The sequence below is a fragment of the Botryllus schlosseri genome, chromosome 11, assembly GCF_051294905.1.
Source record: "Botryllus schlosseri isolate E-star chromosome 11, Bs_hap1, whole genome shotgun sequence".
Lineage (NCBI taxonomy): Eukaryota > Metazoa > Chordata > Ascidiacea > Stolidobranchia > Styelidae > Botryllus > Botryllus schlosseri.
Window position 1 is genome coordinate 3,051,051 of NC_137246.1, and position 26,342 is coordinate 3,077,392.

The 26,342-nt window shown below is 39.0% G+C and overlaps 3 protein-coding genes across 4 annotated transcripts in view; all 3 read left to right on the forward strand.

The window, feature by feature from the left end:
• LOC145449815 (uncharacterized) overlaps nt 1-21,072 on the forward strand; it is a 342,177-nt gene extending 321,105 nt beyond the window's left edge. Inside the window, exons 2-14 of one of the 2 annotated variants that reach the window (XM_080328254.1) lie at nt 10,225-11,138; nt 11,204-11,336; nt 11,666-11,823; nt 13,080-13,205; nt 14,112-14,228; nt 16,133-16,246; nt 16,317-16,424; nt 17,504-17,671; nt 18,093-18,209; nt 19,895-19,966; nt 20,015-20,146; nt 20,437-20,512; nt 20,603-21,072. In XM_080328254.1, coding sequence (XP_080184380.1) covers nt 11,097-11,138; nt 11,204-11,336; nt 11,666-11,823; nt 13,080-13,205; nt 14,112-14,228; nt 16,133-16,246; nt 16,317-16,424; nt 17,504-17,671; nt 18,093-18,209; nt 19,895-19,966; nt 20,015-20,146; nt 20,437-20,512; nt 20,603-20,691 — 1,452 coding nt within the window. In that variant the 5' untranslated portion in view covers nt 10,225-11,096 and the 3' untranslated portion in view covers nt 20,692-21,072. Of the gene's footprint in view, nt 1-10,224; nt 11,139-11,203; nt 11,337-11,665; nt 11,824-13,079; nt 13,206-14,111; nt 14,229-16,132; nt 16,247-16,316; nt 16,425-17,503; nt 17,672-18,092; nt 18,210-19,894; nt 20,147-20,436; nt 20,513-20,602 lie in introns of both variants that reach the window. The other variant, XM_080328253.1, reaches the window with a different exon arrangement.
• On the forward strand, nt 4,825-7,251 carry LOC145450809 (galactosylgalactosylxylosylprotein 3-beta-glucuronosyltransferase I-like). Its single transcript, XM_080329316.1, has one exon. The coding sequence runs from the start codon at nt 5,956-5,958 to the stop codon at nt 7,012-7,014; it is 1,059 nt and encodes a 352-aa protein (XP_080185442.1). The 5' UTR covers nt 4,825-5,955; the 3' UTR covers nt 7,015-7,251.
• Nucleotides 21,073-22,053: 981 nt separating the features above from the next.
• Nucleotides 22,054-24,886, forward strand: LOC145449839 (uncharacterized). Its single transcript, XM_080328281.1, has 2 exons — nt 22,054-22,420; nt 22,967-24,886. The coding sequence occupies exons 1-2, from the start codon at nt 22,274-22,276 to the stop codon at nt 23,183-23,185; spliced, it is 366 nt and encodes a 121-aa protein (XP_080184407.1). The 5' UTR covers nt 22,054-22,273; the 3' UTR covers nt 23,186-24,886.
• Nucleotides 24,887-26,342: the final 1,456 nt, after the last annotated feature.

A 26,342-nucleotide genomic window follows, 5' to 3' on the forward strand; every position in this document is an offset into this window, starting at 1 on the left:
ATCTTAATTGAGGATTTCACTGTGAGTTAGTTGATCAGAGAGAAGCAGACATGGCGGCGCCTGTATGACCAGACTTGGACAACTAGATAATTGTAGTTGTAATTTCACTAAATTAGAGCTAAATGTCAGTAATCTAATTCTAATCTAATTTGCGAAATGTTTCCATGCTCTAATTCTAATTCTAATCTAATTTGTAAAATGTTCCTGTGCTCTAATTCTAATCTAATTTGGTAAATGTTTCTATACCGTAATTTTAGTTCTAATATAATTTACTGTTTTCCTGAAAATGCATCTCTGTCTGTTAGTGGCGAGTTAAACAAGGATATCCCTCTCGCGCAGGAAAATCTATAGTGCTAATGCCGCCATCGCATTACTTACACGGTACAGTCATAGTAATTATTGTGATAAATAATTGCCATCCTGGCATAAGTAGCTTGTACCCTGCAAACAGCATTCTAGTTTCGACCACAACAGCGAAGTATAGCAGCGAAGAAAACGATAGATAGTTAACACAGGCTTGTTCACTTTCATGCTCTCAACTACATCAAAACAAAAGACTGATTGATATATTAAGAAATATATTAGAAAATGAAGTGGAAGGATATTTCGCAGCAGAGCGCGAGAGTAGGGACTGTGATGTATTCAGCTACTGGAAAGGAGATAATTGTTTTGCTAATCTCAGGGCAGTGGTATAGTACAAAACAACTCAAGCTTGGTGTATAGAGACGTTAACCATTCTCATGGTTATGGAAATTCACTGAGATTTGATATGAACTCATTTTTGTTGTATTTATTTCCCGTTAACAATTTCATTCAATTTCCAAGTTTTTGCGAATTCAGTTATTCAAATTCTAATCTAATTTGGAAAAAAAACTGCGTAGCACTAACTCTAATTGTAATCTAATTCGGAAAACCTGAATATTTTCTAGTTGTCCAAGTCTGTGTATGGCAATGCTGCTCTCAAATCCACATTGTATTTTCATTATTGGCGAGAAGCGGCTTTGAAGTGACATTTCTGTCGATAAAATACAATCAATAAATACGATTTATTCCTTGTCTATATGGGCGAATACTTTATCCATTCAGCAATCCGGCCCGCCAAGTATTTAATTTTCCTATATCCGGCCCGCCGACTAGAGAAGCTGCACGCCCCTGCTCCATAAGATATCATCGCATTTCCGGTACATTGGCATGAGGCACATGCAAGTTTGAAGTAAATACTCGCAAAATAATTTATAACATAGGCGCAACCATAAAATATTCCAGCTGCAGGCGATCAATACTGCAGCGATCTGCGTGATTATTAGTATAGCATTTGGTTGGGGTTAGTGTGGCCAGAATTTCAAACTAGATCTACCCCACTCCCTGATCTATAATCCTAATGCGAGAGCGTTTGGGATATGACCAATAAGAAAGCTCGGTATGTAAATAGTATAAATGTGCGGATAATGTTCAGAAGAAATGTAACTATCAATCACATTGAGCATTAAGTACGTTGCATCATGATTGCTTGTAAGCTCTCGTCACTCAAGGTCGAGGAATGAGGTAGTTGAGTAGCCAACATTACCAATTATTGCGTCACAAGATAGACTATGCTCGGAGACGTCGTGTCTAGAGTCTAGACCAGTGGTTCCCAACCTTTTTCGACTCGTCGCCCCCTTTTGAAGCTCCACACCGATCATCGCCCCCCAAATATTGGGAACCGAAAAACAGCACTTCGTCAGCCCCTCCCCCCAAAAAACGTTGGTCTTTGGCCCCATGGGGTGATAAACCAAACCCCAGACCCCCCTCAGCCAGTAGGCCTTTTATCGCTACATATCAGCTATACCCTATTTCCTGTACTGTTTGGTGAGTCACCGTATTTCGCCTAAACGCGCGAAGCGCGACAAGTTTATATAATTCATGTTTGAATCGGTCAATATGGTCGATATGGTATGTTGGAAAAGGTACGACCCCTAAATAATAATTAAACATCTTTGGGCGGAATCTTTGTTATATTGAATTCTTAACATGATGATATTTCGTGACCTCCTATATCTGTTATGTCAGAAGATATGGAAATCGTCAAAACGCACCAAACTAAAAGATGCACATGATTTCATATTGGTATTTCTTTACTGGCAAATTTTTTTTTCTTGCGGGATGGAATTTGTCCTGTAGGGTTAAGGTCACCAGGACAGGAACGTTTGACGCCAGCCTCTGAGGCGCCTATGGACTATTAGACATATGTGTATATGTATCGAAGTTTTAAGTCAGCATAAGGTCATTCCTTTTCGGCCAAGGTCTTCTCGCTGCTGATCGTTCTGACACACTTCTCGGAGTCGCATGTTACATGGTATCTAACTTCATATGTCTTGGTGCGTCGTGGCGCAGTAATGGCCGACGCCGAAGTCTTCCATTTCCATAAATCATGCGTATTTTTGTTGGGTGACGGGGACCCCAACATCAAGATACATGAAAATATTAAATCGCGTACAGCGCGAAAATTTTTTGAAAATGTCGCCTTCATTTCTAAAACATTACGCTATCATTCATGTTAATTCACGAAATAATTTGGGGGATTTCGGTCCCCCCAACCCCAATTGGGGTGTTTGAGGTGCGGTAGTTACGGTCCCGACTCCAATATAGCCGTTTTACCATACCATCGCCCCCTTCGTTGTTTTCGCCCCCTATCGTCCCCTTCATCCGTTTTCGCCCCTTATAGCCCTCTTCGTTATTTTCGCCCCCCTAGACCGCCAAATCGCCCCCTGGGGGGCAATATCGCCCACGTTGGGAACCACTGGTCTAGACTCAATAAAATATCGGATCAACATTACTGTTGTCATTATTACATCACAAAATCATGTCATTCCAAGTGCTCGTAAAACCGTTGCACAAGCGTGTATTTGATCCTACACAGCGTTCAATAGTTCACGTTCACACATAACAAAAGCGATCATATTCCGTGAACAGCGAACAACGTATACGCTTCTTGAAGCTTGCACAGATCACGATAAAATGTATAAAACACCAAAGTATGGAAGTATGGAAATGTCGTTCCATACCATAGATTAAAATCTTCCATTCCATACCATACTTGCATTGTTCCATATTCCATACCAAAATATCGATCCATACCATACCATACTTCCATACCATACCATACCATACCATGCCCTGCCTGGAACTGAAACCAAAGTGGAATAAGTAAATCTAAGAACAGACCACTGCTCAGTGCTCACAGATTTAAATTTCAATCCTGTTCTACGAATCGGGACAACCGACTTTCATCATCATCATCATTGGTTTATTAGCAATTTTATCAGTTCAATACACCACAAAAATGCGATACAATGAAAAGACAGGAAGATGTCGAAGCGACATCTCTATAGTTTTGACAAATTGGTTATTGAGGTCGACCAGCCGATGAAATTTCGGCACTGTTTCTGACACGTGTACGATATCATCAAAGCAATGTTGATCGAGCGAGATATTGTAATGGTTGTGCGTCCGGCTTCTCGATCGGTAGGTCGTGGGTTCGATCCCCGGCCGGGTCAGACCAAAGACTCGAAAACTGGTATCCGCAGCTATCCTGCTAGGCGCTCAGCAATCACGGATAGCATGGAGGAGAAAAACCGAGAGTGCAGACTAGATGACCTTACTATAAAGCAAAGCATCTCGATGGTGCAGGCGAAAAAGAATACCATATCTCTCTTGCCTTGTTCTAAATGAGCATATATATTATCTCCTTGTCCTCACTATATAATCAAATACCAATATTGCAATTTGGTTTATAATCCCAGTTTTATAAAGTGCGGCCCGCTGATGGATTCAGATGTTGAATGCGGCCCGCGAGCTCAAAAGTTTGCCCACCATGCCCTAGGTTCTAGGCAGTGGCCGCCAGTGGATGTCAATCAGTAAAATCCTGCATGGTAACAACACAATCACATTGGTTAAGTGCTCATTTCGTGAACCTACTAAATCCTGTAGCGGAAATCACTTCGGAATACGAAAGGAAGTTTCTATCTCGTTCCGCGTTTTGCAACCGTGCGATCACCAAATTAGTACGTAACCATATAGTAGTACCCTACGCACCACGCGAGATTTTCAAGAAGCTGAAGCTGTCTGCACTTTGTCTGTAGCGACAATGGCTATAACGAGCATTAACGTGGTTGCTGTAACGAGTATCCACAATGGAAATCCCCAGGATGAAAACGGTAAAGATTGACTTCGAATAATATGTATCAATAACGTTTACCTGCGATAAAACTTCATAGTATAATCATTTCTGTATGAGTTGAGCTGACCTTTATGGAGTGATTGATTTACCGCTCTGTATCGTTTGTGTTAGAATGCAATACGGGTGATCATCATCATCATCATCATCATCATTGGTTTATTAGCAATTTTATCAGTTCAATACACCACAAAAAATGCGATACAATGAATAGACAGGAAGATGTCGAAGCGACTTGGATTTGTCAATGGAATCGGACACCCACCTTGGCCTAGGCGTAGTAAAGAGGAGGCATGCACACTGAATGAAAGTAAAGAATACAGTATAGAAAAAGAAAGCGACAAGAAATAGGGCGGCATGTCATGGGAAGCGAGATCGATAGGTCAGTCGTGGTCCGGTAATCTTGAGGATGGACTGTATTTATTTAGTAGTAATTGCTTGTATTTCGACTTGAATGTGGACATGCTCGTCGACTGTCGGATGGCCGGCGGGATACTGTTCCACACATCAGGTCCGGCATATTTGATGGAGCGATGATCTTTTCGGTCGATCATATGATATTTGGACGACGTGGACGCGCGTGTGTTGTACTTGTGCGATTTTGATTGGTGTCGATCACTGCTAGGAAAGTCTTGTGCACATGTTAAGACATGGCACAACCAATGACACAATTATATGGTCGCTTTTAATATGCATTATTATTTTATCTGAATCATTCTTTTTGTGAATTGATCAATTCAAAATGCCGATAGATTGAGGATTGGCTGGGTTGTTCTTCAAAAAACGTCTTATACTGGCTATATAGCTGCTAAAATTGTTAGGTTGGCTTAAAAACGATGCACATCAATTTTTCTCAATTTCAACCTGTATGGAAGCGAAGCTATTAAGGTTAAAAAAATTGAATATTAAAAAAATATTTTTTCAAAATTTGCGGGTTACGCTGTAAAATTATGTTGTCTATACAAAAACAATGCAGAACAAATTTCGCTCAATTCCAACCATTAGACGTGAAGTTACGGTACGTGAAGTGGAGTAGGCCTACAAAATTTTGGATTTGAATTTTCAGTAGGAAATTCTTCGATTAGTTACATAAATACCCACCATAAATAGGCTAAGCAGCCGTAGTAAGCGGATTTGACCGGCGTGTGATGCATTTGCTTCCACTTGGTAGTATAATTGATATTATTTGCCTTGCCGTGCACCTCTCAACTTCATGTCATTATTTAATCAAAACACTGCGAACCACGTTAGTTTCAAAATCCAAAATGTCTTTCCAATAACTAGTTACTTTGATAAAGAAACATTATACAAGATTGCTCATTATGATGTAAATTCTGCCCTTACCTCAGGCATATTTTTGGCTTATATATTGGCATATTGTGACATAACTTCTTGATTATCTATCTAACGGTTGATCTGTCATATATAGAAATTATTTACAATCCACAATTTGTACAGAAATACAATACCTATAAATTTTGCCTGCTCATCTATCATTGTGCATTTTATTTTGCAATTCTTTTTTTGTACCGTAGTATATTTTTCCATACTGCGACCAGGCAATCTTTTCCGTGACGTTTTTAGCTTGAATCACATGCCTGTGTGAAGGTTTATCTTTTTTAGTGATGATGAAGAAAATTTATTTTTTCTCCCTATACTGAATACTGATGCATGTCCATTCAGTATCATTGATTTTTCACAATATTTTCAATGTAGTGTAGGACTGCTTCGCTCTTCAAATGTTCGTATACACTGTGTCATTCAAAAACGTTGCGACCTTCATTCTGATTCTTTACAACTTTCAGATGCGACGGTTAACGAGTAATGCAAACAGAATACTTCTATTGTTGAATGTGATCTGGACTCTGTGCTTATTTTTTTCGTGGATATTGTTCCCTTATACTGAAACGAATTATCGATCAAATCGTCACAACAAATTCAAAAATGGCAAAGACACTTCTTTGGCAACTGTCAGAAGACTTTTACGTCAAAAATATCCTAACGATCAAGGTTTATTTTCCACATACTTTGACTCAGAGTTACCTGTGATATACGGTGTGACTCCTACGTATACCCGGTGGACGCAAAAAGCAGATTTAACTCGTTTGTGCCAAACGTTTTTGCACGTTCCCAATTTTTTTTGGATCATCATCGAGGACGCGGAAAACAAAACAACTCTTGTTGCCAATCTCTTGAAAAATTGCGGTCTGCCTTACGCTCATCTCAACGCGAAGACTGATCAACGGGTGAAATTGAGAGATTCCGATCCAAATTGGGCGAAACCTAGAGGCGTTTCGCAAAGAAATGAAGGCCTGAAATGGCTCCGAAAAAATGCTGACTCTAAAGAACCTTCTGTGTTATATTTCATTGATGATGATAATACGTATTCTTTAAAATTATTTGAAGAAATGCGATTCACTAGTACGGTAAAGGTCTGGCCCGTTGGTATTGTAGGAGGGCTTAAATTTGAAGGCCCGGTGTGCAAAAACGGCAGGGTCGTGTCTTGGTACACTGCGTGGAAACCGGACCGACCGTTTCCAATTGACATGGCAGCTTTTGCAGTCAATATGAAATTATTTCTGAGCAAATCGGACGCCATGTTTTCAAACGACGTGCCGAGAGGCTATCAAGAATCACATTTTCTGACAAAACTGGTGACGAAAGACGAGGTTGAAGCCGGCGCTAATGATTGCTCTGAGATTTTGGTGTGGCATACGAGAACTGAAAAACCAAACACAAAGCAAGAGGATAAATTGATCAAGGCAGGAAAATCTTCAAATCCTGACATGGAGGTTTGAACTGTTGTGTATATTCAGAAGCAATCAGCAATCAAATTTAATTTTTATTGAAATCAGTACTTTTTGAAGTGTTTTATGTTTTTCCTGCACAACTTCTACTTTGTTTATCGTGTGCTACTTTATGGGTACAGTACTTGCTTTAGCATACAATTGAATAATATATTCATATTGAAATAAACCCTAATATTACGGGGGATAATCATCAGCAACTAGTATATTTTGCCGTATATTATTCAATTGTATATTAAGTTCTGTCAGTGTTGGGATGACTCGAGTCAGACTCGAGTCACTTTTTCGTATGACTTGACTTGATTCGAGTCACTTTGCTAAAATGACTTGACTCGGCGTATCGGAAATGTGCATTGACTGAGCAAAATTCACGAGTCATCAAGTAATCGGTGTCGATAAAATCACTGTATCTTGCATATGTTCGGATTGTTCGCGCAACGCTGGTGTAACCCGTGAGAGCGACCAATCATTCAATGATCGTGCGTTTTACTGAGCCTCCATTGTTCCATCACAAATATATTGATCACAAACGAAGTGATCGAAGCTTGCAGCCTACGTTGACGTGAACTATAGTATAGTTAAGTAATTTAATGGCAAAATGCATATTTCTGTTCTATATTCTTAACCTAACCAAACCTCTTGTTTAATTGAAATTGAATTCGAAAATAGTTTATATAGTCCTTAACCACAGCAGTCTCGGATTGTATCACATCAATTTGCAAAAGGGTAATGTATTGCATCTTATCAATTCGTTTCTCTGTTCTCTATTTTGGCTGGTAACTATAAACTGAGGCTGTGCAATTACTTACGTAGTTTATTAGTTCTACTTGTATGTGAGCGATACAGCGCCTTACTTGCATGTATATTTAACTCTATATCCCTTCATCGGTTCAAAGAAGTCAATGACCACTCAATCTGTATTTCAGACAGCTAGCAAAGTACAATGACGTAATCACGCCTCATACTTGACTCGAGTCACCTCCAAAAATCGACTGACTTGACTCGAGTCACCTTCGATCGATTTACTTGACTTGACTCGAGTCAAAATGTGCAATGACTCGTGACTCGAAGGTAGTGACTTGATCCCAACACTGAGTTCTGTACCTCCAAGTCTTCAAATACTTGCTTTACTTTTGGTAATGTTTTGTCCAGGGATCAGAACTGTTATTTGGTTACCAGTAGGGCAAGTTTTTGTTGCAGTTAAATCCGTGGAAAGTTGCATTTATTTATTTATTTTTGACAAATGTTGCAAAAGACCGCATTTTACTCGGTTGACTAAAAAAAAAAAGGTCAACTTCCCAGATTGACTAAAAAAAAGATCAATTTTCCGGCTCAGCTCCCGAAATACATGTAAAAGCGTTAATTTGGTGCTAATTTACGGTGTTTCGGTCAAATTTAGCCGTGTATTTCACCAAAATCGAAAATACTTTCATGAAAAATCAAAAAAGTTGCAAAATGTTGCAAAAAGTTGCATGAAAAAAATGAACAAAAGGTGCAAAAAGTTGCACTATAAGATTCCTTCAATCACCTTGAAACAGCATTCCACATATCTTACGAGTATTTAGGAAGCTGCAAAAGTTGCAAAAATTTGCCCTAGTTACCAGTATTGTGGCCTAACAATTCAGCTATTACTGGAAATATTTTGCGGCATATTTTGTAATGGTTTCTGTGCCTTGATTAGGAAAAAAATACCTATCCCAGTTACAATGTAATAGTAAGAAAGTAACAGTAGCGAAACATAATAGGTATCTTACATTACTAGCGTGCTGCTAATTTTTATGCATGGTAGGCTCAAAATTTTCGTAAGGAAGCATTAAGAGTGCACAAATATAACAATAGAAAATGCCGTTCACAAAACAACTTGTAATGATTGGACATGATAGCAGGGCTTTGGAGCCGGAGCCGTGCATTTTCACCGGAGCTGGAGCCGGAGCTCCACATAAAATTCAGCCGGAGCCGGAGCTGGAGCCCGTTATTTGAGTAGTGGCTCCGGCTCCGACCTATTTCATAAGATGCCATTATATATATATGCAATAACCACATCTGCTGATTTATCATAATTGAACAGCAGGCCAGAATTTTAATGCTATGCACAGCAAAGGCATAGATAGAGTAAACTGCGTTCTAGTGCAACTATGATGTTGTCGACAATTGACAAGTATTCAGTATGACGTCACAAGCTGGCACGGCGGCACTTATATGTCTTCGTTGCTACATCGGGTGTTACTGACGGCTGACAGACTCTAGATTACTATAGATAACTAACCTGTGGGTAGATTAGTAATCTATATAGACCAGGAATGGCCAACCTTTTCGGCTAAAGGGGCACATGCAATTAAAGAACGAGTGTGCGGTACACTAGCCACGCCAAGCGGATAAACTTTTCTAAGTTTGTAAATAAACAAGGTCAATAATATTATTACTTGAGTATTGCGGGTCTATTGTCTACCGCTCGCTAGGCTCAGTTTGCAAGGACACGACTATTCGGCGTCTGGCCACATCGATATCGAAGGTCTCTGTTAATATGCGACAGTAATGTTGTGCCTACATTTCACTGTCGACGATCTTTATGCGAGCGCAAACACGAAAAGACTTTCACGCGTAATTGCGAGTACAGTTAGACTCAATCGGGTAAATTGGGCGTTTTTTCATTGTCAGTAGCGGGTAGGCTACCAAGCAAGAAATCGTGTGACAGTTAAACACGCGAGGCGTGAAGAAAAATGTCGCTACTATTTTAGTTTATTGTTATGTACGACGATTTACTGAAAATGTGACTGGACCTTGGATCTGCCAATGCGTCGGAACTGATATTTTAGTCATCAATATCCCAAGTGTCGCAGCCAGAATTGTAATTTTTGGTTGGCATTGCAAGTTCACAATCTGAGCAATTCATTTTCGATAATATAATAGGAGATTACCTCGCGGGCCACGCAAAACCTCTCGCGGGCCACATTTGGCCCGCGGGTTGGCCACTCCTGATATAGATAGGCCAATTCGATAATTTCAGAGCCGGAGCTGGAGCCGGAGCAGTAGTAATAATGCGGCTCCGGAGCTGGAGCCGGAGCTAATGTATGATAGAAGAGAGCGCCGGAGCAGTTTAAATTTACGGCTGCTCCAAAGCCCTGCATGATAGGCTATATGCGTTGATTCGTATACACTATACAATGATTGAATTATATTACCGTATATATATTCATATAGATATAAACCCAAACAGTTTTGGCTGACACTTACAGGGCTAATCGTCAGCAACTAGTAGAGTATGGAAAAGAACATTGTATATCAACAATCGTATCTCAAAATATGACATCACCGGCGTGAAATTTGAGGCTAAGAGATCCCTTAGTACTATTGTTAGACGGTACACAAACTCCTTCTGTTGACACAATAATGATAGTTGACGTAATAATAGCGTTTATAACAACAATATAACATAGGTTACATAGCCTCGCCACAAAGATATGTATTTTCTGATTTTTGACTTCGCCAAAATTCAGCTGGAATGCGTTATTTTGTTCAGCTCATTCAGGAAGCAGTGTGTTTTCTGCACTTCTATTTTCTTGCTGCTTCCAGAAGTAGATTTGCTCTGTTCCACTTGTGCTCGAGTCGAATGTTCCTGCGTGTCTTGTGTTGGAAAACGATTTCCAGCAAATCTCACTGCTTAGGCCTATATCATATGGCTTTGCACAATATTGCTATATTCTTCAAAACGCTTTTATATAGTGCAATAGTGAGTACTATAGTGCATGGAGTTAACTGTGAGCGTTGTTTGTGTGAAAATTTGAAGACACCATCGTTCTGTGCTGAGATCTTAATTTTTTCCGTAGAATAAATTAGGGTAATATCTGTTTGGTGTGTTTTGCAAACAAGGATTGCACCTTAGCATTTCATAAGCAGACTTTGTGATGTAGGCCTATTTAGCAGTAAAACATGATGTAGCCATAGTAATCCAATTTTTATAATTCCTTTTGATCAGCATGCCAACAAGGCATATTTATCTTGTGATATATCACTGCAATTTTTGATCCTTACTGTTTTCAGAGGATTAGATTTGGTGATCCATAGATTAAAAAATGGACAGCCTTCGAACTTACCACGTCCAAAATCCCTTTCAGGTAGGGTGTACCTCATTCAAATTTTTTTCTTCATGGATTTATTCGTTAATGGATATTCCACGCAGGCGCTCGGGGATCATCCGGCAGTTAATATCGTCATAGGTAAAAGCGGGACGCAAATCAAGTCTGGTCATACTACCTATGAACAGCAGAAACTCGCGAGTCAGCAACCTAGAGGAACAAGATTGGATGCAACTGGTAGGACAAGTTATAGCTGATCTCAAGATCTAGTACTGGTTTTCATTAGAGCTTGATCGATACCGATAACCCCATTATATATTCAGCCGATATTCAAAAGATATGGCATCTTGCTTAAGGCACATTTCCTAAACTTCAGATCATTTATTAAATAGTCTTACTGCCATATTTCTATACTTGGACATGAATGAAACTACTTGGAGGTACAGAACTTCAATATAAAATTGATTGAATAATATATAATAAACTTTTGCTTTTGACTCTGGAATTACCACACATCGGTGCATGGTTCTAACTTATGGAATTGTAATTTGTCAACGGCAATTCAGGAACACGAATCCAAGTGAAGGGCGCTCGCAATTACACTTCTCGTAATCTATACATCAGCCGCGAGGAAATGTACGACGATGTAGTGTCTCGGGGCCTGCGAGCCGACGGACTTTCCACGAAATTAGGAGTAAAGAATCACAAAGACGGAATCGGGAAGGTATTTACCGCGAACTTACCAATAAGGCTGTCCACAATGATTCGAGTATTCATATCTGAATCGAGTGGTAATTCTAATGATTGTAGTTGAGCAGTGAGAGACGATTTCTTCGAGTACTGATAGTATATGCTACTTTTCATGTATTACAATTTTCACTTCATTAAAATATCTTTGGTTGAAATTTATTGCATTTCAACTGCGGGTCACTATAAAAAAATCATCACTAGATGAACTTGCACCTTGATATTCTCAAAAATTTTACTTGCTTTGTTACAAAAGTTTGCTCGAATATTTAGTGACTGTCTGCTGTGAGCTTATGACCCGCAATCACACAACATCATGAGCGAAATACACTACTTGTAGATAGTCAGCGAATGATGCTTATTGAACCAATCAATGAAGTTGATATCGTTGTCTGATGTAAAAAATGTTGCAGGCGTGCGGGGTCAATCTCGATTTCATATGTTCAGTGAATCATAAAAACCAAATCTGTGCGATCGGGGCGTTGGCTACTGCTGTATAACTTTTTGGCCTAGACCTTGCAAGTCCTCGTCAAAATTGTTGGTAAAGCGGAAGATATTGAATTTATGGGATTATTTTATCATTTGATTGATACATTTGGTGACGTTTAAACGTCAATATGTACTTCAACATTGCGGCAGTATGTGGCCCGAGTCGTTGCTAGGTATCGTGTACATTAATATAGGCTATCACTACACTGAAATGTAGGGTTGGAATGATCATTCTGACGTCACGTGACGTCATGAGGTTCATGTTCGCGTTCACACAGAACCTTTCAAAAAGGTTCACGTTCACACGAACCTGAACCTTTCAGAGGTTCACAGCTCACACCATCCGTACTATTTTCCACTGTGGAAATCTGTAAACCTCGATTAGTTGCATAACGGCATCCAAATCATGTAGTACAAAGCCACGAATGTTAGTGGAAATGACATTTATGTTAAGTCCTTGTCAACTTATGGCATTGTTAAAACGTAATAGGCATGGTCGACTAAATACCAAATCATCTTTATGTGGTGTAAAACTTCCATTTCTTTTACGGTGGTCGCATTGTAATGTATACATTTGAGCTTCATACGTCATCCATGCTCAGCGGTGTATTACACCGTACTGAGTGATGCTTGACTTCTCAACTTGACTCGAAGCCTATTACTGCATTCAGAATCTAATCACTCAGATTTACTCAACGTTAGTTACAAGTAGCGCTTGCTTTAAACTTGTTCTATCTATTGCAGTTGATCAGCGAGCTATTCGAAGGCGATTCCCGCCTCCCGGTTGTCGAGGAGCATTTTAAAACGCAAAGGCAGAAGTCAAATTCGGCAAAAACCATGTTTTCTACAATGGCACACGAGGAGTTGCAGGTGGATTGTTCTGTCATGTCGCTACAGATTAGGATGTAGCTGTATTTGTGATTTCGAACACGTTCTATGACAGTTTAACGTACCGTACCTAGTTTGGAACAAATTCTGTCTCTTTTTGCGGATGTCGCTTTGTTTTTGATCAAGGAATAATAATGTATAATTGAATAATATCTTCATATACAAATTAACCTGGAAATTTTCAGCTGACACTCATCACATCAAGGACAATCGTCAGCAACTAGTAGAGAATTGGAAAGAAGATTGTATATCATCAGCAATCGTATCACCAAACATGGCGAAATTTTATGCTGGTGTCGTATTATTTGGTGATACGGTTGTTGATATACAATAAAGGTTGTCCAAAATTTGAAAAATCTCGAAAATACTCTGTTTCAGTGTCTCATTCTATAGATTATTGATAAAAAACTACTTCAAGATTTTCCTAATTTTGGACGACCCTAATATACAATCTTCCTTCCAATTCTCTACCACTTGGTGACGTTTACCCGTGACGAGTGTCAGCCAAACATATTTGGGTTTATTTCCATATGAATATTTTATTCTATATTTAAGTTCTGTATCTCGAAGAATCTCTTGAACAATAATGTGCTATTCCAGCAATAGTAACTCGATAGCAATAGCTTTGCTAGATCCATCAATAATGTGCTGTTCTGAAATGGTAACTTGCATGATGGTACGGATGCCTTGCTATGTCAAACCTTTTCCAGTTCTGGGCTTCCAAGGAAATCCTTCAATCGTTAAGATTTAGAACAATTATTATACTCCATTTTATTTAGACATTCGAGCTATGCTATTAAATAACCTCAAAAATCTCAAATAAAAGTCAAGCAGCGACTCTTGTAAATTAATTTTTTGCCTAATTGTGCACCTGTTTCTGTTATACAGTTTTTGAAACAAGAGACGTTCCCGTCAAGAATAGATGTGCAAGTTCGAGATTACTTGCTGAACGCTTTTGTGGAACACCCCGAAAAACTTCAAGCGGCAGTGGAAGTATTGAAACAGGTATGATTATGGATTTGACGATGTGCCGACAATGTGTCAGGTACGAATAGTAATGTTTTGGTGTGATTGAGGAAAAGGGACTTTGGAATTTAGGCTATATTGAAATAATTCGTTGAACCGATAAAGGTGTAATGAATAAGATTATTCCTTTGCAAGTGGACATTAACCGGCTGGCACCAGAGGATTTTACCGAATAATTTGGCTTCACTTATCAAAACAGTGAAGCACGACCTCAATGGGATGCAAAACAATTAGTATATCGTTGGATTCAGAATTTCAACGCCTAATAACTACGCCACGAAGCTAGCCGAGAGCAGAGCAACCGAACATGTATATAATCAAGAAGACGAGATAACCTTGTTGTAAAATGGAAAAGTTTTGTTTACTTCCTTATAGAGTCCACAACGTATCGCTAGTGCGAATAAGTACGTGCTATTCACTGCGACAGAGATCTCTTCTTTCAAACAAGCCGCTTTTGCTCAACTAATTCAATCGATACTATCAACACTTCGTAGAGCGTTTCCATATATAAATGGAGTCTGACCATCTCAAGGAATAGCCAGAATTGGTGTGCAGCGTATTTTTAGGTAACCTAACAATTTTATCATTAACAGGGCGATTGTTTTGGACATATCAAAATTTGTCAAAACTGTAGCGTTACGTCAAAATTTATCAAAATTGTTTATCAAGTCAAAAAATTTTTGACCTCTGCATTTCGTTTGTATCGTAGATTTTGCATTGTCGGTGAAATTATCATTTGATATTTTACAGCTTGTAGCCTACTTTATAGGCCTACCGGTGTAAACGGCCCATTGTCTGCTCATTGTGAATCATAAACGGTCAAATGTAACAAATAGGTTGGCATGGTGTTATGGTCAAGGTACCTTACTGAAGCAAGACTGCGTGGACATTGCATGGTTCTTATATCGAGAAACGCAAGATGAAAAATTGTGATGTAGACGGCATTTTCAGAATGAAGCAACACGGTTTGTCACCAGCAGTGAACCACAACTTCAGTGTTGTCAGTCAACAACTGCTGCTATTGAACGTTCTTTCTCCATTCATGGCAAGCTACTTAGTAAGGACAAACTAGTTCCACACGAGAGTGTAGGAAAGTATCTTTCGTTGTGCTGCAACAAATTTTAATTATTTCTACCATAATACGTGATGCAACTACTGGAATTCTTCATCGGGCCAGATTTCGTTGAAGTACTAGTTTTTCAGGTTAAAATTTGCCAGTTTTCAAGCCAAAAATGTTTATTCAGGTCAAACTACTTAGTAAGGACAAACAGTTCCAACCAGAAATGAATATATGTAGTAGGCTACAATTTTAACATTACGTTGGAAAACACCTAATTCGCATACGTGAGGTCAAAATTTGGTCAAAATTCATTTTTATTTGGGTCAAAAAATGTCAGAATTTTGATTTTTTAGGTCAAACTTTTCCATTTTTCAAGTAAAAAAAATCGCCCTATTTATCAAGTAGCCAGTAAAATTTGAAAAAAAGTTATTTTTTGAACAGCCCTATTGCACATGACTCGACCAAGTCATAATTCGTGCTATCTGACTTGATTCAAGTCTTGTGTATCAGGACCAATACTTGAAAAGAGGCTCATAAACTGTCTTTTATCGGAGTTGAACCTGGCTTAAACTCCATAATGAACAGTGACAACTATGTCTCGGACTCGAGTCTGAACATCATGACTCGGACTTGACTCTTTGCTCCCTGACTTGAACTCGGACTTGTGGTTCCATTGGAAATGGCTCGACTCGAGTCAAAACTATAAAAGTAGGACTTGTGACTTGGTTACAACCCTGTCCGAAACCTGATATAGGCCACGGGTTCGTTCCATGCCAAAGGAAATAGGATCAATATTCGACACGGATGATACTTTGAATTTTAGATACAGCAAATCTTCAAGGCTGTCACGCCTCACGCCGATTTTCTATCCAATCATAACTTCCAAACGAGAGGCTTCTTCCTCGATATCATCTTGATGACGTGCAGCTTTCTAATGGTGAGTGGCTTTAGGATTACGGAACGATAACGGAGATGTCTCAAGGTGACGCTTCTGTTTTTGCGGTCAGCAAATAATACAAGACTCCGACCAGGTGGAGACCGTAACTGCCGAGAAGCAACAGCGGGATGAAGTGTATGACGAGCAACAATTTTCAGAAGAAAATCTTATAAAAGAGGTATCTGCTAATTTTTTGATAAAAGCATGAATTTTTTGAGTGACTGTTGCTTTATGGGGTTTCCCCCTCAAAGACAGATTATATTTATCGCTCTCATATGTTTGCTTTTGTCAATTTCACGCGTGTTTAGCGTTTCGGTGGTTAGCATCACAGCATGTTGCTTTCTGTAGTGATATCTTGCCCCGATGGATTCGACTAGCCATCGCTGCGAAACTTATCTTTGTTTTCACTCGAGGCTGGGAAAAATCGAGTATCTGAGCGATTCGATTCTGAATCGAGTATTTGGCGTTGAGTCGAGTTAGCGATTATGACTCATTACGGTGTCATAACAGTACGAATGATGTGGGTGATTCAAATATGTACCTTTTACGTGGCCACAAAGAATATGATGTCGGTTCCAGTGTTGGGATGACTCGAGTCAATTTTTCGTATGACTTGACTTGACTCGATTCGACGGTTTCTTAGAAGACTCAGTGCTTACATTGCGCTGTGCTCACCTCTACCAGCCCTCTTGTATAATTTTAATCGAACGAATGTAGTTTATACGTTTCTATTCTCACGGATGTGTAGATGGGTAGTGCGTTGTACCATATCAATTTGTTGCAACTTCTTGTGGATTCGTATTTGTTCCTCTATTTTCGCTGACAATAGCAGTCTGTAGCATGTAGCTGTACAGTTACTCCCGTATTTATTTGGCAGTTCTAGGCGTGCGTGAGCAATATAACGCCTTTTTGCATGTATATTTAACTCCATATTCGTTATTTGATTCAAGATAAATGGCCAATTGATCTGTCTTTCACCCAGCAAAATGTAATGACTTTGCATCATCACTCATACTTCGAAAATTCAATTTGACTTGACTTGACTTGATTCGACTTGACTCGAGTCATCTTTGAAAATCGATTGACTGGACTCAACCCGAGTCAAAATGTGCAATGATTTGTGACTCGAAGGTAGTGACTTGATCACAACACTGGTCGCACACTCACGCACAGAATTAACTGTCCATCGACAACAGCGTTACAAGAACAAACCTGATTTTTTTTTTGACAAAACGAAAAGATTATAAATCTCTTCAGAACAAAAGAGCGGCGGAAATACTGCTGTCGGTGGGCTCGGATATCGTCGAGAAAACGAGAGACTCTCCCAGCAGAAAAACACACGCGACAAAATTTGACAAGGTGGGAACAACTGCGAAACCAGCTCCGACAACCATAGTCGTGGAAGGCTCCGGGACCAGTTACAAGGTATGATATGGGTCTGTCGGTAATGTGTAGGGTTGGACTACTAGAAAATTTTTAGCTTTTTCAAATTAGATTAGAATTACTGAATTCACAAAAACTTGGAAATTGAATGAAATTTTTAATTACAAAAATTTAAAACAAAATCAAGTTCAGTTCATTCTCATAAGAATTAGAATTAGAATTAGAATTAGAATGGAAAATGTCTCTACAGCAAGCTCGGCTCATTTCACACTATACAGTTCTATAGATCACGCTTGGCTTGTTTTGCACTACACAGTTCTGTACCATAGATACCATAGAAACATATCATGAGTTAAATCAGAATTAAGTTGCTGGCATTTCTCTCTAATTGGTATAATTAGAGTCTGCCCAGTCGATTGCTCGCAGATCTATAAATATGGTGACTCAACATTTTATTACGAAGGCTAACGACGAATGGACTACGGTCGAAATGGTTGATGCGTCGGGTAACGCAAGATACGTTTTGATCAAGGCTGACGGCGAGGATGGAGGATCGATGAATACTGCCAAAATATTGAACGTTAGTAGAGTCACACGATGAATATGCGATCACTGTTGTCTTGCTGTGTCTTCAATTGACTATCGCAAAATCTGCATTTCATTAGCCTAGACCTGCGGTCCACAACCCCCAGTCTGCAGATGGTTAATACTGTGGGAAAAACTTGGATTTTTGGGACTCCAAGTTTTGTTGTCCCCATGATCCAATTGTCTCAAGAGTATTTCAGTCTGCCGGATTATCTGTGTTGCTTATAAGGCTGCATTCATTGCAGTATAGTTTATTATCTGTAAAACTTTTCACGTCTCCCATGTGAAGGGTTAATGGCACTATGACAAAGCGTATATAAACACAGCTTCAAATGAAAACTGATTTGGCAAAACTATGGCGCGACAATGTAATTTCTAAGAAGGAAAATGTCCACTCCCCCTTCATTTTGTGGTCCTCAACTTAATTATCACACGAGAACTGCTTCCACACACAAAAAGGTCAGGGAGCACTGGTCTAGCCTACTCACTCGTGTGTATCATATTCAGAAACTTAAGCATCATAAAACTCTTGGCTCGACGTTTGTAGGCTATCATCAGTCCAGGTGGGATTACTCATTTTTAGTAGTAATAGGTAGGGCTGGGCAAAATCGAGTACCTGGGTGATCCGATTCTGAATAACGTATTATGCTTCGAGTCCTGCATTCGAGTATCACTCATTATGACATCATAACAGAATATAATATGTCCAAGTTCAAATATGTACCTTTTATGCGGCCACAAAGAACATATTGACTGTTATGCATCACATTAAACATACTTTGATATTTTTCCTACCATACCGATTTCATTACACTTCGTGACAATATTGTGAGATGATCATGACTTCGGAAATGTGCTAATTCCAGTAACGTTTGTGGTTTGTGCTATATGTTCCTTATGCTGTAATAGGCCAATCAAGGTTTCAAGTCTTCCACAGTGGAAAATAGTATCAAAACTATAATTCCCGTTGATAAATTAACTCTTAGTGGCGAGGAGCATATAATTTCAGTACTCGAAAAAGGCGTCTTTTACTACTCGACTGGAATCATTAAAATTAATACTCGATTCAGATTCTAGTACTCGTATAATTGTGCCGAGCTCTAGTAATAGGTTACATTGGCCGTCATATCATTTCAAATTGTATTGCTGCGGACTTTTGATAGATAATGTAACGACAGCCATATCAGTTTGCTTGGATCACTTTTGACAAAGTATAGCACACAATTATGCATGCAGTAGCCACAACATAGCCTATTGTATGTTTATGCGCTCGAAAGTTGAAACCCCGCTCACATCAACACATCAGTATCAGTTTATTAACATTTTCATCATTTCAAAAACACCACACAACTGCGATACAATGAAAAGATAGGAAAGTGTCGAAACGACTTGGAGTTCACTAAGTAATTATTATAAAATGTAAACTGTTAGCTGAATTGCTTTGCACTACTTTCAGATCCGAAAAAGTTCAAGAGTGAGGAAGAGCGACTTGGTGTAAATATTCAGATACCTGTTTCAGAGTAGAGTTCTACTAATTTTTTAATGAATGCCTTATAAATAGTCGAAGCTGCTATGCCATGGCCAAATCGCAACATGTATTTAATGGAGAAGCAAAATTTTGAAAAACAAAAACTGTTAACTGCCCAACAACCATGAAATTTCAGTGCTCTCTTCCCATAGGTACTGCAGGGTCAGAGCGTGACGTGGGACGACAAGATTGAGGTTTCCTTTGACAACAACAATATTTCACAAGTACCGGGCGTAGCGGATCAAAAGGAAAATGATTCCATTCTTGAGCAGGTCTTGCGTGACGCGGGTGGCGATAATTTGAATTTGAAGATCAATGTGCGCGGGCCGTCTAATAGTACTGGATCGGATGTTAGCAAGGCCGGTACCAGTTCTGAAAACTATATCTCCGAGCAAGGTGACGCGGTGAGTGAAAAATGATACTATATCTTTATTTTGTATGTTACATGCAAATGTTTCATTAATGTTGGTCTATAGTCATCAATGCAATAGTGAGTGTAATGATCTATTTCAACAGCTGACTAGAGTTCAAAGGTGGTCGAAGTGGTCGTCGTCGGTACTCAAGTACTAATACTTGTAACATCCTACATTTTTACCTATTTACAAGTAGAAGTATTGATTCCAGGTAGCTTAGCTCTTGAATTAACTATAACTGCGTCGGTTACATATGCTAGATCTGCCTAATTTTGTTTCAGATAATGACACAGCATGACCAAAGCCTCCATGAGAACACAGAGCAGCTGCTGGCTGCGATAGGGAAAGATCTTTCAAGTATGATATGATGCTATGCCCATTGTATTCACTTAATTTTCATTTAACTTAACACTTGAAGCAGGGACTAAACAAATATATCATGTTTAGAATCACATTCAACGTTGAAGAGGTCAGATTGTGATCCATTTTCGGGTACATCGAAAAAGTTGAAGATTGACGATTTGGAACCCACATAGCATACTTCCTTGTTGTCTTTTTTTTTAAGTTGTCGCATGTAATGTCGCTGCTCCACTGTATCATAATTGTGGAAACGTCTATGTGTACTTACGATTGGGAAGCATTAGAAACTTCATTGGAACGAAAACCAAGTAATAGAGTACCAACCAGTTATGGGACGGACACATCTAGCTAGGTCTCAAATTTCTTACGCAGGGACATGCAGACTTGTCTCAATATCCTTGGTTTATGACCAACGACGAAGTTATGAAATTAGAACTTCACCATGCACACAGAGACGGGAGAGAATAACTTTCTGACCAGACAGTCCCACGCTTTATGTGCAATAGTAATATTCTTTCGACGGTGACTCAACTTCCTAAAAAAATGGAGCTAAGAGATATTGTGACTGAGCGATCGCATGGTTATAGTCGCATTTTGAGGTACAGAAATATATGTCGTGATCACCAATGAATGTAAGAAATAACATAGTTCCCAACGGTTAGTGTTAGCGTCAGGTTTCGACTGATTCTAATCGAACCTAGGTTTGTGATTATGTGGTTATGTGATGTAGAGGCCTGCACCAGATTGCACGTCCAAGGCCGAATGAGAGTAATAGAAGATGACATACAAGAAGAGGTGAAGAAGTCACTGAATTTTTCAGGACAATGACCGCTGATACATGAACTAGGTCTACTAGTTTCCTCATATCCTTTATGTTCAGGGCACTGAATCACTTGATGGCTGTGCAGTGTGCACTCTCCTCAGTGCGGCAATGACACCAATCTCTGGGGTTACCATATTTTGTGACACTTTTAAAAAGTTACAAGATTTATAGTGGCGGACGAGAATCTGGGTCAAGTAGGGGAAATATTATGTTTACAAAATGAAGATCATTTTAAGATTCGACTCCCGAAAAAAACCTTTCCCAAATTAAATCGCTAGTTTTTTAGGCCATTTTTTAGTTGTCCATGTACACATTATACAATCGCCTGGTTCTCAAAGCTCGAAATAAAGACATTTTTGGGCGTCCTCGGTGGACATTTTCTATTTCTTGAAAATAAGAATATTTGTGAGTCCTCCTAAAGGAGGACGTATGGTAAGGGTAACCCTAACCAATCTCTCTCTGTATATGTAAGTAGTTATGGCGTTGGAGCGCATTGGTGCTTATTCCGACGCAGCACCAGTTACTCTACTATTACTACATTCGACTCCACTAACCAACCACCGAGTTCCCCAGAAACTATCCCAATCAGGATACTCTGAAGTCAATGACACGTGACGGTTGGCAAGTCAGGTGACTGTTCTACAACTTTGTTTACACTTTGAGAATACGGAATGCAAATGTATTGTATATCAATATGGACTACGCAAATGTCAGTGGCGAGGTCGTTTGTAGGTGGCCTAATTAGAGAAATATGAAGTCGTAGGATTTTTCTAAGCAATACTCAAATAAGGAGATATGATAATAGTTGTACGGTGTTTATCCTCTCTTGATGTACGGTAATTGATGTTTTTGTTTGGAATCTCTCTACACAAGTCCATTGAATTCAGGCTAATTATTTATACCGTCATTCCACATAGCTAGATGATACCTCTGTAATGTCCCAAAAGGACGAGAATGCGTCGTCGGAGATGGAAATTTCCTTATCTGAATGGATGATGAAACGTTCCCGAATAACAAGGAAATGGAAAAGGACGTTTTTCATACTAAACGGCTACCATCTCTCTTATGCAAAAGCAGAACAGGTATATACTTGATGGTAACCGGTACTGGAGCCCAAGCCTGCATTAAAGGCTTGGACAACTAGATGATTCCAGAGCGGAATGTCGGTGATCCAATTTTTGTGAAATCTCAATCTTTGCTCTAATAATTTTAATTCTAATCTGACTTCTGGCTGTCCTGAAAATGCTACAGGATAGCACTATACAGTGTGAAACTAGCCAAGATTTGTGTACGGACATTTGCTATTCACAAGCTTATGAATTTTATTTTGTTGATAGAAATTGAATTTAATCCAAGTTTTTGTGAATTCAGTAAAATACTGATTAGGCCTATAATCTAATTTGGAGAAAACCATGTAGCTGCTCTAATCCTAATTTGGAAAAGTTGGAAATGTTGTAGGTATATTTTATTTGTGAATTCATAAATTGTAATTCTAATCAGATTTCGAAAAAAATGCAGCTATAAATTCCAATCTAATTTTGCAAAAGCTGAACACTGAACAGTTTCTAGTTGTCAAACTCTGCAATGGTCGATTTGATATGTTGTAAACCATGCCACGATATTTCCAGGGTCCGTACAAAACGATACCGCTCCAAAACACTGTGATTGAAGAAGCGCACATAGACGGGATGAAATATGTATTCAGGCTAAAGCCTCCCAAGTCGAAACGGGAATATTTAATTCAGGCCCCTAATGAACAATCTGAACAAAGGTGGATGCAAGCGGTTTGTTTTGCAAAAGCGGGTGCGAACAACGGGGATGCATCACAGGCGTGCTCCATTCAATAGGCTCTTTCAAGAAGAATTGTGCTTGTGCATTTATCTATTCCACTTGATATTTTTACATTGCTGAATATACAAGGAGGGTTGCTGCGATTATGTTCATAATGAGGTCAGTCTCTATGTTCTAAATAAGATCAGTGTGTTCACAATAAGGTTTGTCAAGGGTTGGGGGTGAGGGTCCTAATGATACTAACCCACAATCCTAATGACCTGACCCCATCCTAAGGACTCTGACCCTAATGACACTAACCCTTTACTTTGCACTGATCTTATTTTGAACATAGAGTTAGACCTTATTATGAACATAATTGCACCAACCCTGTAGGAAAATCCTATCAATCTGATGCAATTGCAAATAGTAATTAGATCGTTTCTTGTCACTGTCTGATCCTTATCCATTGTCAAACCTATATAACATTTAACCATTCATTTAGTTATTTTCGGTACATCAAAAATTTTGATTCATCATTTGCATTACATTCCAGTATCTGGGCAAATGTAAAAGAATTACTTTTGTACGTCTCATCTTGGTGTACATTTTGGTGCAAGATCAATGCGGTAATTGGTTCCTACAATTTATGCCAACAAATTTTCAATGTGGTTGAACAAAATCCCTTGTTGGTTACCAATATCTGAAAACTATGACAGGGTTTGATGTATATTGCCAGTATAGAACATGGGTGTATTTCAAACAGGGATATGGAGTTGGTTCAGATCAACATTAGAGAAATTTTAACTACCATTAATAAACCTGAATAGGATATTAGATTTGATGTCTTTATTCTCTTGATCCATCGTCAAGAAGAAATGTCACAGTACAAAGGTTGATTGAATGGCCATATCTTATTACCAAATTGATCATACTTTCAACTCAGTGACTGGCATGGCTGGAATAAATTCTGGTATTCCACAAGTGTGTTGACATTGAGAATATATTAGATCTCGGTGAAATAATTCACAATTTGAAATAGACGATTTCAACTTTGGTTCTACTTGGTTTTGCCTTTGATTCGTACCACCATTTATTGACCTCACTGATTCACTCTTTGAATGTTTCTAACAATCCTGTCCGATCATAATGGATGTGTTTTGTGTAATAATGACAATTCCTTATTGTCCTGTATAGGGTGATGTGCTACCAAAAGTTACACACGTATTCTCAGTTCTGGATAGCCATAGAACTTATCTTCATGCAGCCAAGTACTCTGAAATCGGCATTATTATCAAATGTGTCATATTGGCATCTGTCTTTGGTACGATTTTACCATTACTGGAATCTAATATTTGCACACAGTTACGAGTTGGTCGCAGCTTAGTATGCCATTAGCAAAGTTTTCACAGCACAATATCTTCCTTTGTGATAAATTTGCTGTGCCTATTGTGATAGAATTGTTTGTTCATTTATAACAATTGTGATATGGTGCCATTAACATCGCCCATTCCAATACTTTATGCTGTAGAGTGTAGTGTATACTGTAAGGTTTGCCTGTACCTTAACGTAACCTACTCACTCTATTTTCCCCTTCGGTAATCTTCATTTCTTCATTGATATACTAAGCTCATGTACGTCATATATCAGGTTATTTCTCCATGCACAGATTTTTTAATATAATATAGAGATCTATGACAATGTGGATGATCAGTGGGCAATGTTTTGTCTTTTCTTATATTTCCGTCATCAACAAATAAATTTTTGCCTTCTCTAAATTGCGACCGTGAAATTATGCATTGGTTGGTCGTCAGACCTGGCAGTGGGGGCATGCCGCGCGTGAACAGGTCATCCGATTTTAGCAGCGGATTGCGCAATGTAGATGTGCGATTTTAGAGTACCGTGTCTTGCTAGCGCCAACTGTGCATAAACTGCGCTCAGTGCGCTGTTGCGAATTTGAACGGCCAGTTCTTCAAGTAGGCTATAGTTATAGTCAGAGGTGGTCAGTAACGAAGTACTTCTAATTTTTCAAAGTACTCAAGTAGTTTTCCTCTACTTCTGGCACTTACTCAAGTAGATAGAATCTACGCTACTTCTACTTCGTAATATTTAGTGATCTACTTACTTTTTCGCTATTTTCAGTTTGTCGAGTAGAAGTAGTATAACTAGGCTTACCATATTTTGGAAATCTAAAAAGAGGACACTTTTTGAGACTTGCAAAATCGGAGAAGAATTCTCAAAAACCGGTGAATTTTTCCCACTTTGTGATCGGTTGACTAAAATAAAAGGTCATCTTTTCCGCTCAGAGCTCAAAATACCGTTTTTCTTCCCGCATTGCTAGGTGGATGACCGAAAAAAAAGGTCATCTTTCGGCCAGGAGCTGAAATAAAGGTCAACTTTTCGCTCAGAGCTCAAATCGCCAAAATCTCAAAAAAGAGGACAAAAGAGCTTCCTGCGAGGACACTTTCAAAAAAGTCAAAAAAGAGGACAAATCCTCTTAAAAGAGGACGTACGGTATGGTAACCCTAAGTATAGCCCCCAATTAGAAGAGAAACTTGGGAATTCTCGGGTTGTTTTCACGGATTTCCAACTTTCAATTTCAGGAGAAATTGAGTCAAACCCGGAATTTCCGTCGCGCTTTACATCAAGTAGATATAGAGTTACAAATATGTTTTCACGAAAGTGAATATTATTTAGGTTGCAGGTTGCATTGCACCGCATTGTCGACCATATGAAATATTTCATCACGGTAAATATGACCCATCATAACGCTCGAAACTACCGTTTCGCAATCAAGCATTTGCCCATCATATCGTAATCTAGCAGCCCATGACGCGTCCTAATCTGGGAAAGTGGGCTCTGACTTTTTGAGCGTTAGATCTGTTTTAGCAGACCACCGTTAAAACTGTCTCAACAAAAGACATAAAATGCATTTTCCGCTTTTCTGATGTAGTACTTGTAGTTCTCGTTCAATTCATAGTATCATTAATTGGAGTTTTAATTAGTTTTAGTTCTTTTGTCTGGAGAACATACATGTTTCAGTTTAAAAGCAAGTGTAGCATCGCCGTCGATTTTCCTAAATTACAATTACACTATATGACATTTTTACGTTACGCCATATTTTTTATCATCGCATACGAGTCGCGCAAAGTGTTAACGTCGTATCCATACAACTCCTCCGTACTGCTCTTCGACTAAACTAAAGACCTTAATATGCGTGAGAGAACATGCCAT

What these genes read in the sequence shown, in the direction of transcription:
- LOC145450809 (XM_080329316.1), top strand. Translation starts at nt 5,956, where the DNA reads ATGTTCGTATACACTGTGTCATTCAAAAACGTTGCGACCTTCATTCTG.
- LOC145449839 (XM_080328281.1), top strand. Translation starts at nt 22,274, where the DNA reads ATGTCCCAAAAGGACGAGAATGCGTCGTCGGAGATGGAAATTTCCTTA. An exon ending in CTTATGCAAAAGCAGAACAG is followed by an intron (nt 22,421 to 22,966) that starts GTATATACTTGA and finishes CGATATTTCCAG; the next exon opens with GGTCCGTACAAAACGATACC.